This window comes from Sceloporus occidentalis, unplaced genomic scaffold (genome assembly GCF_023333645.1).
Source record: "Sceloporus occidentalis isolate IW3139 unplaced genomic scaffold, rSceOcc1.0.p SCAF_10, whole genome shotgun sequence".
Classification (NCBI taxonomy): domain Eukaryota; kingdom Metazoa; phylum Chordata; class Lepidosauria; order Squamata; family Phrynosomatidae; genus Sceloporus; species Sceloporus occidentalis.
In genome coordinates, this window is record NW_028316990.1 from 35,004,034 (window position 1) to 35,022,729 (window position 18,696).

General features: G+C 43.0%; 1 protein-coding gene across 4 annotated transcripts in view; it reads left to right on the top strand.

Moving 5' to 3' along the window:
• The window catches only part of TNRC18 (trinucleotide repeat containing 18), a 76,758-nt gene that overhangs the window by 15,285 nt on the left and 42,777 nt on the right, over positions 1 to 18,696 (top strand). For all 4 annotated transcript variants that reach the window (XM_089477140.1, XM_089477139.1, XM_089477141.1 and 1 more), the window contains exon 3: positions 16,211 to 16,336. In XM_089477140.1, coding sequence (XP_089333266.1) covers positions 16,211 to 16,336 — 126 coding nt within the window. The remainder of the gene's footprint in view (positions 1 to 16,210; positions 16,337 to 18,696) is intronic.

The following is an 18,696-nucleotide window of genomic DNA, read 5'->3' on the forward strand; positions in this document are numbered from 1 at the left end:
TTTGCGGGCCACAAATTAATTATAATTGGCACCTGTGGCCAGGATGATAAAAGTGCTTTTATGAGCTAGTAAATATTGCGGCTTTGTGCGCAAAATAGAATTTCTGCATGGATTGATGGTGTGTTTGGCGAGGAAGAAAGTGAGGAGGGGAAGCCCAACACAGGCAACCTGGCCGGCTCTTAATTGTGGACTCAAATACCCAAATAACTCTACAGATTTAGAGGCAATATTCATAATGCAGACAAAAGAGCTGGTGGAAGTGGAAAGAGGTGGACAGAGCACTCACAACACAACAGAGTGTCTGTGTGCTCTGAATCCTCAGTATCACCCCAGTTCTGTTTCATTGACATAGCCCTGTGTGTTAATACATACGTGATGCATGCACACACTGAGTGTATACATCTGTAATCCAGATTGGGTTGCAGATTGGGTTGCAATGGCAGTTGATGCCCACTGGGACTGATGAGATTGAGGATTTGTAGTTGTTAATTGCCTTCGAGTCCATTTTGACCCATGGCGACCCCGCAGATGAAACATCTCCAAGACCCTCTGTCCTCCATGTTCTGCTCAACTCCAGCAAAGTCATACTCGTCCATCCATCTTGCATGTGGCCATCCTCTCTTTCTACTTCCCTCTACCTTTCCTAGCATTACTATTTTTTCCAATGATTCACACTTTCTCATGATGTGTCCAAAGTACAACAACCTGATTTTTGTCATCTAAGCTTCTAAAGAGATTTCTGGCTTGATCTGCTCCAGGACCCATTTGTTTGTCTTTTTGGCTGTCCATGGAATCCTTAGCACTCTTCTCCAGCATCACATTTTGAATGAGTTGATTTTCCTCTTATCCTCCTCCTCCTTAACTGCCCAGCTCTCAGATCCATACATGGCAATAGGGAATACATTGGTTAGTATGATTCTAACCTTTGTCTTCAGTTGTATATCCTTGCATTTTAGGATCTTCTCTAGTTCTTTCATAGCTGTCCTTCCCATACTTAGTTTGAGTTCCTGCCTGCAGCCTTCATTTCTATCAATGTTTCTATCAGTGGGCCATTGATGCCCACTGGCGCTGATGAGATTGAGGATGGAGAGTGTTAAAAAGGTTAAAAAGAAATAGGACTCTGTCCCAGGGAATTCCAGTTTGCCACAGGCCTGGATTACCCCATTCTGAAACAAGGAAAGTAGCCTATGTGACTATCTAAAGAGGGGAGAATCACAACAGATAATTCTCTACCCGAGGGAATTCCAGTCTGCCATAGGCCTTGTTTACTGCGTAATAAAGCAAGGAAAGTAGTCTATGGGCCCGAACAGATAGGCAAAAATAAAGCTGCTTTGGGTCACTTTGGAGGTATGCTGTTTAAATGATGCATGTGTTCTAAGAGGCCAGAAACCTTGCCAATGCCACACTCCAGTCCTAAGGACTGGAACACAGCTTTAGTGCAGCTTCTGGCCTCTTAAGATGTGTGTGTCATTTAAACAGCATACCTCTAAAGTGACCCGAAGCAGCTTTATTTTGGCCTGTCTGTTTGGGCCCTATGTGACTATCTAAAGAGAGGAGAATCACAGATCACTACACTTAGAATCTGAAATTACCTAACTGTACCACTAGGAAGAACATGCTTTTCTACTACATCTTGTTTGATGCCCATCCTCTTTTGCTTCATCCTAAGTAATGCATCCCTGCGCTGGTTAGCAAGTGTGTTAGAGTTTAGGGTGGTGATATCCCATTCCCCCCACACTCCTGTTGGTAGCCATATGAAAGCTGAGACCTAAGGGGTGGGTATTTTCTCCAAGATGGAGACCCTGAGGTCAGTTTCTGGATGGAGGGACTGAAGTTTTTTTTTAAAGAAGCCAATGCAATTTTAGACTGTGTCAACAAAGGCACAGATTCTCAATCAAGGGAAGTAATCATATTCTGCGTTGGTCAGACCTCACCTGGAATACTGTGTCTAGTTCTGGCCACTGCAGTTTAAGAAGGATATTGATGATCTGGACTATGTCCAGAGGATAGTAGCCATGATGGTAAGAGATCTGGAAACCAAACCTTGCTGAGAAACAGTTGGGGGATTTGGGTATGTTTAGTCTGGAGGAGAGAAGATTGAGAGGTGATATGACAACCATCTTTAAAAGTCTGAAGGGCTGTCATGTGGCAGATGCTTTCTTCAGTCACTTCAGCATATAGGACCTGAACCAGATTAAAATTACAAGAAAGGAGACTCTGACTAGGTATTAAAAAGAATTTCCTGGCTGTAAGAGCTATTTCGACAATGGCACGGATCACCTTGGAAGGTGGTTTGCTCTCCATTAATGCTTTTATACAGAGGTTGATGTTGAAGGTATGGCTCATGAACTGATGCAGCTCACAAAACCCAATTTTGCAGTCCCCAGAAACATCCCAAAGACCTCTGACGTGTAATTTTTCTCTCTCACACAATTTTGGGGCAATTTTAGCCTAAAACCCACCCCAAAATGCAAGGTCAGTTCCAGTATGCCACAAAATCTGAATGAGGCCCTTGAGGGTGTCACTGGAGTAAAAATAGGCTCCAACCTTCCCTCTCCCCCCCAGTTGCCCAAGTAAAGTATCTGGGATTCCTTGAGGATGTGTGTGCTAAATGGAGTTTGGACTAAATAGCTCTTGGTATACCTTTTAACACTATATACTACATTGTTGAATCCTAGACTCTTTGACCCATGTTCTGTCTTGTGGACCACAACTCCCACAATCACTCCCATTTGGGAAGCGGCAGGGAAGGCTTAAGGCAAGTGGCTGGTCATTCCCATGTCAGTGGGATGTGAGTCTACTCCAGGCTTTAATCAAAGGTTTAAAGGAGCTAGCCAAAACCTGGCATAGATAAACTGCCCCACTGATAAGAGCTGTTGCTTCTTGTGGGGGCCTAGTTTGTATATTGCAACCCCAAGATCTTTCCTCTTGCCACAGGATCCTGGTGCAGAAGACAGCCTGGATCAAGTTAAAGCTTGGCTCTTCCCCCAAACCTTTGGCATCTACTAACCACAGCTTGGCTGGCTCTGACTTGCCACGTTATGTATTTCTGCATGCTATCTTCTCTTGCTTAGCTGCTTTAAATGGTTTTTAATAATTGCTCGATGTTGTTTTACTCTCCTTGCTTGGCTCTGAAGTCCCTTGGTATAGGGGCAGAATATAAATATTTTAACAAATGGGAAATAAATAATAAATGGGGTTATAATCAAAGAATTTTGTCTCTGAGCCAGCGTGGTATAATGGTTTGAGCACTGGACTAGGGCTCTGGAGACCAGGATTCAAATCATTGCTTGGCTATGGAAATTCACTGGGCGATCCTGGGCACGCCACACTCTCACAGCCTCAGAGTGTGACGGAAACCCCCTCTGAACAAACCTTGCCAAGAAAACCCTGTGATAGGTTCACCCTAGGGTCACCATAAGTCAGAAAAGACTTGAAGGCACACAACAACAACTTGTTTTGAGAGCTAGAGCTGATGAGAGGCCAGAGTGACCACACACATATCCATTCATGGGAACATCTAAGCTGTCTATTGCACCCGTATAATTTGGAGGAGTAAAAGCTGTCATTTTGGGCTAAGATATTGCCGTGGGTGTGTCAGAAATTATTGCTTGATCTTCTGCAATTAAACCAGTGCGGGGATAACAATGTGATATAGTGACACAACTCTTTTTATGACAAACTGAACAAGAAATGCACTTGAGCATTATTTCTCAGAAAATAAGATTCAAGGCATGAGGAAGTAATCATAAATTAAGAAATGAATACTCTTTTCCCATTCAATTAAAGCATTTCTGTGTAGGTCCAGATGTGACTGTGGGGAAGGGGCATACTCACCACATAGGACTTTAACTCAGGCTGGTCATTTCTATTATCTTGTATAGTCAATGTTAGCTTTTCCAGAAGTGCTATTTCACCAGTTCTTTCATACTAGGCTTCAGGCAAGAGAGCAAGACAATGGCCAACCTCTGTGAACAAATCTTACCAAGAAAACCTTCTCACCTCAGGGTCCCTATAAGCTGGAAATGACTTGAAGGCACACAACAAGAACAAGCAAGAAAGGCAGCTAACACAAGCACTACTTTTTAAGATGCCTCCACCCTTTCTCCAGACTCAAAAACTGCTAGAGGCTTTTTAAAAAGCCCATTGACTCTTTTGGCTTTAAAACAATTAAGCAATTGCATTTGTTGTGTTTGCATTCCAACCTCCCTTTGAGAGGTAAAAAATGGTAGCATTGTGCTTGTGGAGTTGCTTTTTGTCTTGTAACAACAACCCTGCGAGGTAGACTGGAGTTCAGCTCCAGGCAGGAAGAAGGTCTGTGTGCAAATCCCTAGGTCAGCTAGGAGAGCTTTAGCTTACTCTGATTTGCAAGAGTTCGTCGATTTGTTTCTTTAACTTGAAAAACCTTTCCAGGATGTATATATATTTAGTTAGAAGATTCTTGATTTGGAGAATAGCCCCTGTAGACTTCTGTCTACATTTCCAAACAGGAAAATATGCTGTATCCCACCTCTCTCTGTTTGAATAATAAACTGTGAACAACTGTAGTTGGTTTTTAATGGATAACATTCATTGAGGATATCCCCTAAAAGAGAGGGTCCCCCAGAGTTGTCCCTAGGTTTCAGGTTTTGGCTTTGAAACTTCAAAGCCTGGGATGATTCTCAACCGGCAACCCTATCTCCAAATATTAGACTGCAATAACCAGCAATCCTAGCCAGCATGGCCAATGGTGAGGGATGATGGGAAGTGCAGTCCAACGTCATTTGGGAGGCTGCATGATTCCCACCCTTGGCAGCCCCATGCAGGAGATGGAGCTAGGCTGCCCCAAACATGTGCAGCACTGGACTTGACCAAAGTGCCTCAGAGCCATCAGCCCTCCCAGCCCCAGAGAGCACTGCTGTTAAATTTGCATTCTATTTACATAACGTAATCCACCCGATCCTCATATTTGCCTGCACTTTCATCTCTCCTTGATCGGCTTTTGGATTTCTTCTTAAGAGTGCTTTAACCCTTATTTAATCAGGTTGAGCTTTTAAGTATATTTATCAAGCCTGGGTTCAATGAAAGGTCCGTTCCATGTTAAAACCTGGTGTGTGTGTGTGTGTGAGTGTGTATGTATGTATATGTATTGCTTTGCCCAGAAGGGCCCATTTTTTCCCATGGGAGCACAGCGCAATGTTCATAAGTGTTTTCTTGGAAGCAAGTCCCTTTCTGTTAAGATTCTCAGATGAGATTTGTAGACTGAAAAAGGTGGTTTTTCCCACATCGGTCAGTGATTTCATAATACAGGTTGAGTATCCTTTACCTGAAATGTTTGGATTTTGAAATATTTGCAGATACAAAATGAGATCTCCATGAGATGAGACCCAAGTCTAAACATGAAACTCATTTCTGTTTTGTATACACCTTATGCACACAGCCTGAAGCTAATTTTATGCAGTCTCTAAAAACAATTTTGAGTGTGAAGCAATGTTTATGTACACTGAACCATCAGGAAGCAAAGACGACACTATCTCAGCCATCCATGAGCATTTCATTTTTCAGATAAGGGATGCTCAACCTGTAATAGCCCCAAGTTCTCAAACACAGAGAATATCACACATTACTTCCCCAGTTAAGACAAATCTCTTTTCTTATTTCACAATTATAACACTTTGATTTGGCCGCAGCTCCATCCTGTGGAATCTGGGGGTTTATAGTTTGGGGAGGCAAATCTGGTAATGCCTCTGTCTAAACTACAAATCCTGGGATTTCAGAAGATATTGCCATTATAAAGTGGAATCCTAGTGCTATAATTGTGCAGTGTGAAAAGGCCCCTAGTAATTATGATAGTTATATAGCTGGGAAAGGTGCAAGAAACAGCAACCTGGGATTTGTAGTGCTGTGTAATATTTAGATTTCTCTGCTAGAGGTCTCTAGTGGTTCTCAAAGTTTGGTCCTTGTTTAGGGCTTCACTTTCCAGAAATCCTGGACATTGTCCATGATGGCCAGCACTTCTGGGAGCTGAAATCCAAAGCATCTGGAGAACCAAAGATTAAGAAGCACTTCCTGGATGTCTCCCTGAACTACAAATTCCAGGATATCCTCGGATACGGCCATGGCAGTTAAAGTAGAATCATAGTGCTATAATTTTGTAGTGTGACATGTAGCGTAATGGTTTAAGCATTGCATTAGGACCATGGAGACCAGGGTTCGAATCCCGGCTCAGCCATGGAAACCCACTGGGTGCCCTTAAGCAAGTCACACTCTCCCAGCCTCAGGGCAAAGCAATGGCAAATTTGCTCTGAACAAATCTTGCCAAGAAAACTCCTTGGCCTTAGGGTTGCTATAAGTCGAAAATGACTTGAAGGCACACAACAACGATAACAAAAGACAAGAAAACACAGTGAGTCCAAATTTCCCCCCACATTTAGCACTGCTGTTCTGAGGTTTACAATGGGATGGCACAAGTGCTTGGCACTCCTTCTGCAGGTGGCAAGCGACTGGCAGAAAGTGATCCCACGAGCCAGAAAAGTCTGCTATTTCCATCTTTTTCCCAGGCTCATTAACAATGCAGTGGGGGGGGCAGAGTGTGGGTTGTGTATGTGTGTTTGTGTTTGACGGAACGACACACAGATCTATTTTCAGTCATGGTGACTTAAGACGAGGTCGCTGGCAGGTTAAGCAACCTTCGGTGGCATTCCTGGTCTCGCCTCCCATTGAGAAATTAAATACGAAATGCTGATGGGCAGTGATCAATATTTATGGGTGGTGGCTGGTAGCCAAAGTGGCTCAAAAGTGAAGGGGCAAGGCATTAGTAGTTAACTACCAGATTATTATTTTTCCTTTTTCTTCGCTCCCTCCTTGTCTCAGATTACTTCCCAAAGTTTATAGAAGTTCTTTTTTTTTGGACTACAACTCCCAGAATTCCCCAGCCACTGGCTAGGTTTGCTGGAGAAAGCTGGGAGCTGTACCCCCAAAAAAGGACATTACAGTGAGCTTTCCTTTGCTGGCATTCAAAGAATAATTCATATATATGTGTGTGTGGTGGAAGGATCCATGAAAGGTAAGAATCCATGATGCTGTAGTGAGCCTCCATATTCAGGAGTGGTATTTCTCTGGATGCCACTTTCCAAAATATTGGCAGTGGATCTGTTGCTTCACACCCTCTTTGCCAGCTTCTTGGAGGCATGTCTTCTTCTGTTGTGTTGACCACAATCCTGTGGAAATGTGGCACACAAAACTGGACCGGGGTGGGAACAGTGTCAACCTGGAGCTGCATGTTGCCCACAATGAAGCTTTTTGGGTGGCCCTTAGTTCTTCCTGTGCAGCTTCCAGAGGGTCTCTGGGACAGAAAATTGGCCCTTGGAGCCACTGCAGTCGCCCATCTTTGTTGTAGATGATTTCCCAGAATTCTCCTGTAGCCACAGATTTCAGGGCAAGGGCAGTAGTGATGGGCATGCTGTCTTTTAATGTATTTTGCGCATTTTGGTTTGCTAAATAGAGGCATCAATGTTTTGTGGATTTTGGATATTGCTGTACTTTGTTATATGGGCAACATGGCTACCCTTGAATATGTTTCTTGTTCATCCATAGTTGATCTTCTGTTTTAAGGAAGGAAAGCTGGCAAAGCACAACCCATACACAGAGCTTTGCTGGATCATTTCACGGATGCCTCTAGAATGGGAGTGTTGTGTCCAAATTAATGCTGTCATGGAGGCAGGGCTTGCAGGATTGAAACCAGAGCTTGGAATGAATGTGCTACAACGAATGACGTTATAGGCCTGCAATTTTAAAAAAGGTCTTTCGATATTGTAGTTTGCTTTTAGTGTATTTTGGGGTGGTGAATTTTTAAAAATGCACAAAAAACATCGTACAACACACTGCTCTTTCATAAATTTGATAGTTTTATCAATTTGGTTGTTACTCAGCTTTGATGAAGTGCCCACGCTGATGTTCCAGTGTGATTTCTTACAGTGCCTTTGAATGGATTTTTGTGTGTCATATCAGCAAATTAAAGTGTTTTGGAAGCCGGTTAGAAGACTTGAACCCCTTTCTTAATCTTTGTGGGATCATTTCATTTGGTCACATACTGCAACATAGAAACATCAAAGCTGGTTTTGACAAAAACTACTTAATGGAGCAAATCTGATGTCATTTTTTAGAATGCCAAATACCTATAACAGCAACGTACATTAAAAAAAAAAGTTTTTATGACCCCATGGCCTGTGATACATTTGTGGGGGGGGGGGGGCTATCAAGGACATAGTGATGTTTCTCTTGCACTTTGTCCTCAATTTGCAGCATCTCTCTCTCTCTCTCTCTCTCTGTGTGTGTGTGTGTGTGTTTCTCAGTGACAGTTGCTCAAAATAGGAGGTCAGGTTTAGGAAGCAATTGGATGGTCTTTGTTACTGCTGTTGCTGTTTGATCTCTTGCCACTATAGGAAGGAAGGTCTTTGGAAGACTGGCACTGCCAAACACAACGGCTCCAGCCAAACGTACAAGCCAGTTGGCAGCCAGGCTTGACCCTTGGAGAAATAATCCAAATGGCAGTTAGTGTTAAGCTTTGGCCTGCTTTTTCCCAGCCTTTTCCTGCTGCCCCCTCAAAAGTGCCAGTTTGGGGAACAAGGGTCGTAGGATGACAGTTGGTTGGGAGGATGGTTTTGAATGGCTGCAGACAGCAGGTCTGGTGGGCAGCAGGAGTCTGCTCAGCCAAGCAACAAAGAGGTGGGTTCAAGAGAGCCAGGTCCCCCACTGCCCAAATGGCTTTGGCAATTGGCTTGAAGTGGGCGAAGGGCAGAGAAATGTGTCTGATTCCAGTGCCCTTGGAATAAAAGCAGGCGGATGGCAAGGGATGCTTAAGGGGCCAGAACAGAAAGAACAGATTCAACAATGTTTGATGCTTAGTGAATGTTCTGGTTTTGCCATCCCTATGTGTGTATAGTTCTTGTTCTCTGCAGATCCAGTTTCAAGTCCCTGCTCCAGCATTAAAAAAAAAGACCCTACTAGGTGAACTTGGGCAAGTGACACTCTCTCAGCTTCAGACGAAGGTAAAGACATCTCCTCTGAACAAATTTTGCCAAGAAAATCCCCCAATAGCTTTGCCTTAGGGTTGCCATAAGTCTGAAACGACTTGAAGGCACACAAGAATGGCAAAATGATCCAAAAATCCCCCCAAATCATATTACATTTTGCATGGCAATAGTTTTTCAGTCATAGCCAATGTAACTAGGACAGACGTTGTGTCATGCTGGTGTTTTGGGGCAAACTGATGCAGTGAAGCAGAAGTGACTTGGGCGGGTTGTTGTTGGCTGGCCCCATTGAGGGAGGGGAACACAGGAATTCTCAATGGGGTCAGGACTAGAAGTGTTTGTGAGACCCTCACCCTGACCCCCAATACGCACTGGAATGCTCACAAAGTCCAAACATATCTCACAACTCAGTATGTGCTTTTAAAGGCCTCTCAGGCTTGCATGGTGAAATCTGCTCTTTTTTGTTGTTGTTTGCTGAGTTCTGTAATGTCTTGTGATTGTTTTGATGTTTTAAATTATTCTTCTTCCTCCTCCTCCTTGCTTTGAATTCTCTGAGTGTGGGCGACATCCTTTCCCCCTCCATCAAACAGACAACAACGTGGAACTTCCATATCCAGCATTTAAGGCTTAGAGTTTTCAGCCAGAGAGCTCTAGTGCCCCATTGAACTCCAAATCCCAGGATTCCCTAGGATGTGTAGGCATGGCAGTCAAGGTGGAATCATAACTGTTTACGGTGAAAGGACCTTAGCACATGAAATATTCAAGCTGCTCTTGTTTCTTATATATTTTAAAACCTAACAATATTGTAAATCTGAATTTTTCAGTTTAGGGGCAAGCAGCAATGGGAGTGGGTGGGGTAGGCTTGGAATTATTGACTTTTCCAGTGTGTCACATTGTCTTATGTTATGCCCAAAGTATGACAAACTCAGTTTTTATGTAGTGCCAAAAAGACAAAATGTTTAGTTTCTGACAAAATGTGCCATAATTGACCCTTTGTCCCTTTGAGATGCATAGGGTTGCCAGAGTGAAAACCAGAATGAGCTCCCTCACCTTTAATGGTTGCGTAGCAGAGTTTGCTTGTAAACCTGGCAACAAGCAGGTTAACGGGATGAAATTCCCTCTTCTACACAACCATTAAAGGCACTGGAGCCATTCCAGATTTTAATCTGGCAACCCTAGAGAAGGGACCAAGCATCATCGGTCACTCTCAGATACATCTCAGAAAACCTAAGAGCTAATGGTGCTTTCCTCATGTCAGATTTTACTGGAGTTCTATACAATGAAAGAATAACATTTTAAATCAGTTACTTGAGTGCCATGGGGTGGAAAGCAGGGGGTACTGAGTTTTGCAAGACAGTAATCACCATAATAACCACAACTAACCTCATGAACTTTTTGCAGAGCAACCGAGGCACGTCTCGGTTCCTGGGCTGGGTTATTCATTTCAGAGGGATTTCTTTTGCAGAAGACCCATGCCTGGCCTCTCTGTGCCCCAACAGGCCTGCCTGGGATTCCAGTCGGCCTGTGTAACTGCATTCCTGTCCCAAGAGGAGTCTGTCTCTGAAAGAAAACATCCCTGCTCTCCCCACTCAATTTTTAAGGGTCAAACCACTGCTTTTGTGGACAGGGATGGGAGCGGAGGGGGAGAAAACGTTAAGATACTGTCAAGGCAGGGGGTAGAGAAGGAAAAATGTTCACTTCAGAACAGGAGGAAGATGACATTTCTAGTTCTCTGGAAGAGGAGGGATAAGCATGATGACTTCGGAAGGAGATTTCACGAAAGGAATCTTTCTGTACTCTTTCTGGAGTTGTCCCTTTGTAGCATTGGAATACACTGCAGGACATTTATTGAAGGAAATCATCTTTTGAAACATCTGTCAGGAACGAAAAATGTATAGTGTGTGGTCTCTGAGAGCCAGCATGGTGGAGTGATTTGAGCATTGGACTAAGACTCTGAAGTCCAGGGTTTGAATCCCTGCTCAGTCATGGGAAATCCTCTGAGTGATCTTGGGCAAGTCACATTCTCTCAGCCTTAGAGGAAGGCAAAGGCAAACCTGCTCTGGACAAATCTTGCCAAGAAAACCCAGTGGTAGGTTCTCCTTAGGGTTGCCATAGGTGAGAAAAGATTTGAAGATGCAAAACAACAACATTGTTCTCTAATACGTTTCACCACCCCAGCACCATATTTCCAGTTACTGTCATAACAGAACATACAGCCTCAGTCAGACTCCATTGTCTCAGTTCTTCCACCATCACAATGGTAGCATTGGAATGGAGCCTAGAGGTTTTTTATCTTTATTTCTTCCTTAATTTAGGGCAATATTTTTTTACAGTCTGTAGACGTCAGTGTTTTTACTTTTATCTGGTCCCTGGTACAGGAATACCTCAGCAAACATAGTAGGTGTGTTCCTGGGCATTACTTCTTTATCAGAAAATGTGGTACTAAGGGCAGAAATAACATGGAAAGGATATGCTCCTACACCACAAATAAGAAAACACATTTCAGCAATTGTTTTATTCAGAGCTAAACAATATGCACACATGAAATGAAATAGCGAGTTCACATAAGCCTTGCATAAATAAAACAGAGTATTCTGAACTTTCTAGAGACCATTCACTGTAAAGTTTCTTCCCAAGTGCATCCTGGTATGCATTTTTTACTTTTACTAGCCTCCACTTTTCTTATGATTTTCATTTTGGTGATAAGATGTAATGGGCCTATGCTTCTTTAACATGCTAGGAGTAGCTGGTAAGGCAGGCGTATCTGCTCTTCTCTCTTTTTGCTGTTCATGCATACTCAGCAAGGACTCTACAAGACCACTGTTGTTTACCTTGCCTGTTGTAGGTAGGCACACACAGCTACAATAGGCTTGGCTAGAGCAGAAACCCATTTTTTGCATGCTAGTGGTGATATAGTGGTGGGCAAAGAAAAAAAATAAGGATTTTTAGCTTATAGATTTCACCCCTCCTGCTCCCATCAGGGCCCATCTGGCTTACGTTTGCCCCTGGACTTGTAGTTATATAATATAAGATGGGCAAGGGCTTTGGGAAGCTGAGCATTTGTCAGCACTGATCCATCTCTTCAGAGCTGACTCATGAGTAATTCAGCCTTCCCTGTTCCTCAGTTGCCTGTTCTCTCAAATGGGGTTAATGAGCTTGACCTACTTCGATAGGAACTGGGAGGAGACCAGCTCCAGCCGGTGTACAAGGGCTGTTTATTGCAAGGACTTGGCATACCCAATTGTCTCAGCCCTATAAAAACATCTTAATCTTTGCTCGGCTCTCCAAACAACGGAGGGCGGTTTTTTCTCCCCAAAAGAAAAATAAGCTGGTGACTCACTCATAAGAGAGGAAGCGTCCAGTCATGAGATTAGGCATCCACTAACCGCAGGAACCACATTTTTACATAACTAGGTTTTTTTCCCAAAGCTTTGAGACCAGGTGTGGCCGTAAAAATGGTGGAGGGGGTGAACGTGGGCCCTGATGACTCTCCAAATGTTTCCAAAACATACCCCTCCATCTTGGGAGTATTGAGAATGGCTGTGGAGGTATATGCAAACCTTCCTAATAGAGAGCTACTTCTAGATTCTTTTCCAGAATTGGGAAGTTGCTGGCCTTTGGGGCTTAAGTTCAACAAGATTACACAAGGCCTGTGATAAGGACTGAGTTATGCAATGTTTTGAAAGTCTTTCAGCTGTAGGGAACTTCATGGTCTGAGGGGGAAAGGTTGCAGTTCCTTTCTTTCTAAGAGTCAGCAGCCTTTGGTCCATGTTGGAGATCTGGCTTGCCAAATGGAGAAAAATTCAGCCCAGTCCCTTTTGGGGCTGAATGCTTGCATTAACTAATTCTGCACAAGCCCATGTCACCCCCTAAAACTTTCTAGCTTACCTGTCTGGTTTCTCATAGATTCGGTTTAGCATTGCCCCACCTTGAAAGTACCCCCTGGTTAACAGGATTCTTGGCTCTGCTGCCAAGGAATCCCAGTGTGCTTCAGAGCAGCTGTCTCCATAGGAAACAGACAATGCTGTTCTCATTCCTGCTGGAGTCTGGTCAGTTCCCTCATAAAAATACAAATCGAAACCACAGAATATTTCAGAAGATGGTCTTTTTCTGGTAAGGAAAGTAAACCCGAGACACATACTTTTACTCATACACACTTCTGTCACCTCTCACGTTTTCTAAAGTCTGACTTAACATAACCTAAAACTGTGTGTGTATAAAACTAATGGATGCTAGGTCAGTGGTTTCTGGACTTGAGTTCCCAGATGTTGCACTACGACTCCCAAAATCTGTGATTATTTTCCAAACAAACAATGTTTGGGAACCATTGAACTCAATAAATGAGAGCGTACATATCCTTCCTGTCTATTTGTCTGCCTCATTCACTCTCACATACAAACAGAGCACATTAGGATGTCATAATAAGCCACACTATCAAAGCATTCTGATTCATCCTGATGATCATATCTATTGCCAGCAGGAGCAGCTAAACAAACCACAGACCTATCTGTTGGTAATTTGTTTTTGTGATGTCTAAACCCAGTATGCCAGATTGTCTCTCCCCCACTAAGATAGTGTTTTACACCATTGTGTGAATTGCATGCATAAGAACAAACTCACAAATGATAGTCCAGGATTACCCTGGGAATCCTGGTTTATTCTGACATGTCATCCAGTCCCCAACATGGCTAAGAACGATACATGTTGTTGATTTAAATCTTGGCCAAGACCAACTGAATTGTATGCCCTACATTATTTAGACTTGCATTTATTTTATTCCTGGTAGTTGCAGGGAAAGGCAAAGAGGACGTTTATATTCAATAATCCCCTCCCCATCACTTCAAGTGTCTTGAGTTTTATCATCCTTTGCCTTTGGAGTTTCAAGGGCATACTTGCATATTGAAAAGAAGAAAGGAAGCTGTGATTCTTTGATTACTGTGCGAACAATACCAGCGTTCACTTCTACCTTTGTCCAGCACAGCTGAAGAAATATTTGTCAAGCACAATTTCTTTCTATCTACTAGAAAATCCAGCCAAACTCTTTGTTTTGCTTTTTATAAAACCGGTCCTATTTTTAGGTCTCCTCCCACCTTTTTTATTGCTGTCAGAGAGCTATACAAGTTTGTTTGGCCATAGCATTTCCCATTCTCAGAACAGCATAACTGTTAGCTGCGTTTTCTTCGTATCCTCTGCACTCTGGTGCAAGATCCGGAGCCCAGTAGATTTGTAGGGTTCTCTATTTATTATGACTGAAAACTGGTTGATTACTCTCCCTGTTCAACCAGCTTTCTTGATAGTTTCCTTGACCACAAACCCCACGTTTTTAGAGCATTTTAAGATTTGGGGCATTTAAACCAAAGGCTTGTACTGAATGAAACAGGATGGGTGACACAGCAGTGGGAGACCTGTTTCCTTTATTGCAGATGCCAGAGCTAGATGTGGTGTGTAGGTGTGAGATCTGGAAGGAAGCAAACCCAGGCATGTGCAAGGAGATTTGTCACCCATTGCAGTTTGTGCTTCCCTTTAGCAGCTACTGGCCGATCACTGTGGCTGTTGTGGTTTCACAAGCAGGCTGAGCAAGCTTTGCTCAGGATGCACAGATGCTGCCCGTTTGGCCACTTTCAGGAACTTGTTTTTTGGGGAGGTAATAGCACTAACAGACAACACCATCTCCACCTATTTGGCATGCTTTACGTTTGACAGATGAGTCTGGAAGGAAGAACGGGCAGGAATGCAGCTAATACAATATGCCTTCTATGTTTTCACTTACAACTTAGCCTTTATGTGTCCATGCTTAACTTTCATGCAACCATTCTTTTTATCAGCTTATTATCCCCTGTTCTCACCAGGCCAGGAGCAACACTACAGCTAGAGTCACTGATATGTCCCTCTTCAACAGGTTGCATGCTTTGAATTGCAACAACTGACTTCTTGCACAGTTTATCTTAAGCAGAGAGTGTATTCTTGTGTATTGTTTGACCTTTAGGTACAACCAACACAGCCATTATTCAGACATCAGAACAACAAGCATAGCCTTCCTGTGAATTCTTAAATGCCATGTTGGTTCATTTTTTAAAAATCTGAACCAACCTGTTGTAAAGTCTTATAGATGTTCACTCATAAACACAGATATATTTCATCTTGCTGGCTTATGTGTCACTTCTTGATGAAACAGATACAACAGCAGTAGCAATACTGTGCCCTAATCCTTGTTTTCCCCCAGACTTGTGTACCTTTTCACATCCTCTTGCTCTCCATGTCTTCTATCTTTCAGTCTTCCACAGCTTGCCATTCTTCTTATGCAACCATTCTCTTTAACCCTTCCTTGAGATGTGGTTTATTGTTTTGTGTGAACATAGTCACAGTGTTCTTTGCTGTAGTAAGGCCCATATTCTGCTAGAGAAGATGATTGAAGCTAAACAAAATCAAGGAGAATGGGAAGATGTTGCTGTGTGCCTTCAAGTTGTTTCTGACTTATGGCAACCCTACTGGGCAGTTTCCTTGGTAAGATTTGTTCAGAGGAAGTTTGGTGAGGCTGAAAGATTATGATTTGCCCAAGGACACCCAGTGAGTTTTCATGCCTGTGTGGAGATTCAAACCCTGCTTTCGAGAATCATAGTCTAGTGTGCAAACCACTACACCATGCTGGCTCTTAATGGATGGGTATATGGAGTCTAAATTGTGCACTAACACAAGTGAGACTATATATGTACATGTGCCCTTTATGATGTAGAAACAAGTGTGCATGGCTATGTCCATATCTACATACCTATCTTGAAGAAGATCTGTGATGTTAGCAGCATAGATTATTTGATCCACTAGTGCAGATTGTAACTGTTCCACACATATTTGCTACGGCCTGTTTGTCACCTGCTGGTCAACCTTCTGATGATGTGCCTTTTTGGACCTAGTTAAACAGATCCTTGGACAGAAGACATACAAACCATCTCCGTGGTTGTACTGTACTTGGAGCCTTGCCAGCCTGTTGATCCTTTCAGATCTCATACTTCATTGTCATAACCTTTGACAACCTCCAAGTCACTTCTGTGCTATGCTAAGGTGGCAGAGTAGTATTAGGAAATAGACATGGATGTACTATATAAATATGGTTATGGATAAGATGTGATGTAAAGAACTAAACAATCTTATATCACCTGGATGTATTTACACCATCGCACTCTTTCTCTCCTTTTCTTCAGGTTTCTCCCATCTACCAGCCGGTCTGTATCCATCATACATTCCCTTGAGCCACCTGGAACCCCATAACAGTGGGAGCCCCTTGCTTGCTCAGCTGGGCCAGCACAGCCTCTTTGAGTCTCCAAAAGGTGAGTTGATCTATCTTTATGTGTCTGGGGTTTTTTGCAAGTTATCTAGTAGCTCCCCACCCTCATGTGTGTTTCCAGAAGACCTCCGTTCAGTTCCCAGCATGTTTCTCCAGTTATGGAACCAGTGTGGTGTTGTAGTTTGAGTTTTGGACTAGGTCTCCGAGAGGCCAGGGTTCAAATACCCATTCAGCCATGGGCCATAGAAACCCCACTGAGAGGAAGGCAGTGGCAAACTTCCTTTTAAGAAATTTGTTTTTCTTTAAACCCTCTCTTACTTTCTCTAAACTTTGTTCAGTCCAATGGATATCAGTCCAATGATACTGTTGTGCAACAGCTGAGTCAACAGTCTTTGCAATCTACTGCAAACTACCAAAAGATCTGTCAGTAGATTCTCATCTACCTTCTGCCCAGCCCTGCATGTATAACAAGCTTAGCAGCAGAGTGCATGCTTTTGCATGCAGAAGGTTGTGGTTTCAATCTATGGCATCTGTATTTGAAAGAAGAGTAGGGTAGAAAAGCTAAGGGAAAAGGCCTCTTGTTGAAGACCCTGAAGAGCCACTGGTGGTCCAAGTTATGGGTTACCAGTTCAGGACTGTCCCAGGTCTTGTAGGTTTTGTACCTAAACCTGAGTCCTAGTGATAGCCCCAGGAGATGTCATGAAGCATTATGAATTAAGTATCAACCACAGGTTGCACTCCGCTTGTCATTCTAAACTCTCCTCCCACCAGGAATTTAGATAGGAATTTTAGCTAAAGGGACAGTTTCCAGATCAAGGTGAAATGAGGGGATTATTGCTCCTTATTAAGGAAGATGGGATGAGGAACCTTTAATCGAACCTCCTTGCTTCTAGACAGAAAATGGATGCAGAGCAGAGGTTGGGTCCTGGCATTACAGTGGGTCCTCTCCGTTCATTGGGGTTAGGGGCTCAGGACCCCTGTGAAAGTGGGAAAACTGTAAATTAAAAAAATCTTTTTGCCTGAGAGAGTACATCTCTTCCAGCACAACTCTGTGGTCAATATCTGCCAGAGGTTGACTATAGAAATGTGCTGGAGGACCTGCAAGTGCCTAGAGAAGTCTTCTCTAGGAATTTCTCCAGCATGACTTCTGGTGGATGTGGACCACAGAGTTGTGCTGGAGGAACTAGAGATTCCTAGAGATATTAATCAAATCCTTGAATAATCAGATCTGCAAAAGTCCAGGTCGCAAACGTGGAGGGCTGGCTGCACTGGGATTCAAGACAGATTCTTTGGCTAGATTGCAAGTAAAAGCAACAAATCAATTAATGTCTTGCAAATTGTAGCAACTGCTACAAAAAGCAAGTGCTCTCCTAGCTGAACTGGAGATTTGCTTCCAGCCCTTTCCTCCTGCCTTGAGAGGAGCCCACCCCATCAGAGAATTTGTACCTTTGTTTCTGACCTAGAGATAACTCAGAAAAACTAAGAATCAATGGATCACTAGCTAGGGTGCCACCTGGTATGGAGGGTGTCACCCGGGAAGGGCATGCTTTTGCCCCTCTTGCTTCTCCCTTACTGGGTTTTCTCCCCAGGGAGAAAGCCTGGTGACAGAACAGCTGGGAAGAATGACTGTTTGCCCCGCTTGCTCCAAAGGAGGAGGGCTGTCCTCCCTTTTTTGGGGTGTCACCCTGTGCGGTCCCCTTCAGTGATGCCAGACTCAGAGCCAGGCCTTGAAACATGGCAATCCTAACCAGAGCATGTGTGATTAGATAGAAAGAACAGAGGCTTAGCTGGTAATGCCAATTTCAGACATTTTAATAATAATAATAATAATAATAATAATAATAATAATAATAATAATAACCAACAAAGTCAAGGGAATTCTTCACCAGGGCTGCTTGGCATTCTGGAGAGCCTTTGCCAATCAGACTAGACAACACTCAGAGTTTGGAACTAATTCACTAAAATTAATTCATTACCCATCGCCCATCATATATTTCAAAGAACACTTTAAAAGTAATTTTAATCACTTTATTACCAGTGACCCTAAAGATCTGAGTGAACATTAACATCTTGTACTACTTTGATTTGTTATGTTTTGGGGGGCAGTTGGCCATTTTGGGTCATATTTTAATGACTTTAATTGATTTAAAAAAATTTAAAATGATTAATTTGACATTAATTTTCTAATATTAGCTCAAGTGATTAAAATTAATAAATTAATTTTCAAATGAACATGTTAGTCTTAAAACACTCACACTGCCAGCTCTAGGCAGTACTAGATAGACCTGGGGTGGGTAAAATCCAGGCTGCATGTGGACCCTTCAGGGCCATTTTTGTAGCCCCCAGGATCCCCCAAATATGAAATGATTTTTTTGCCCTGAAATACTCTTATATGTCCTTTAG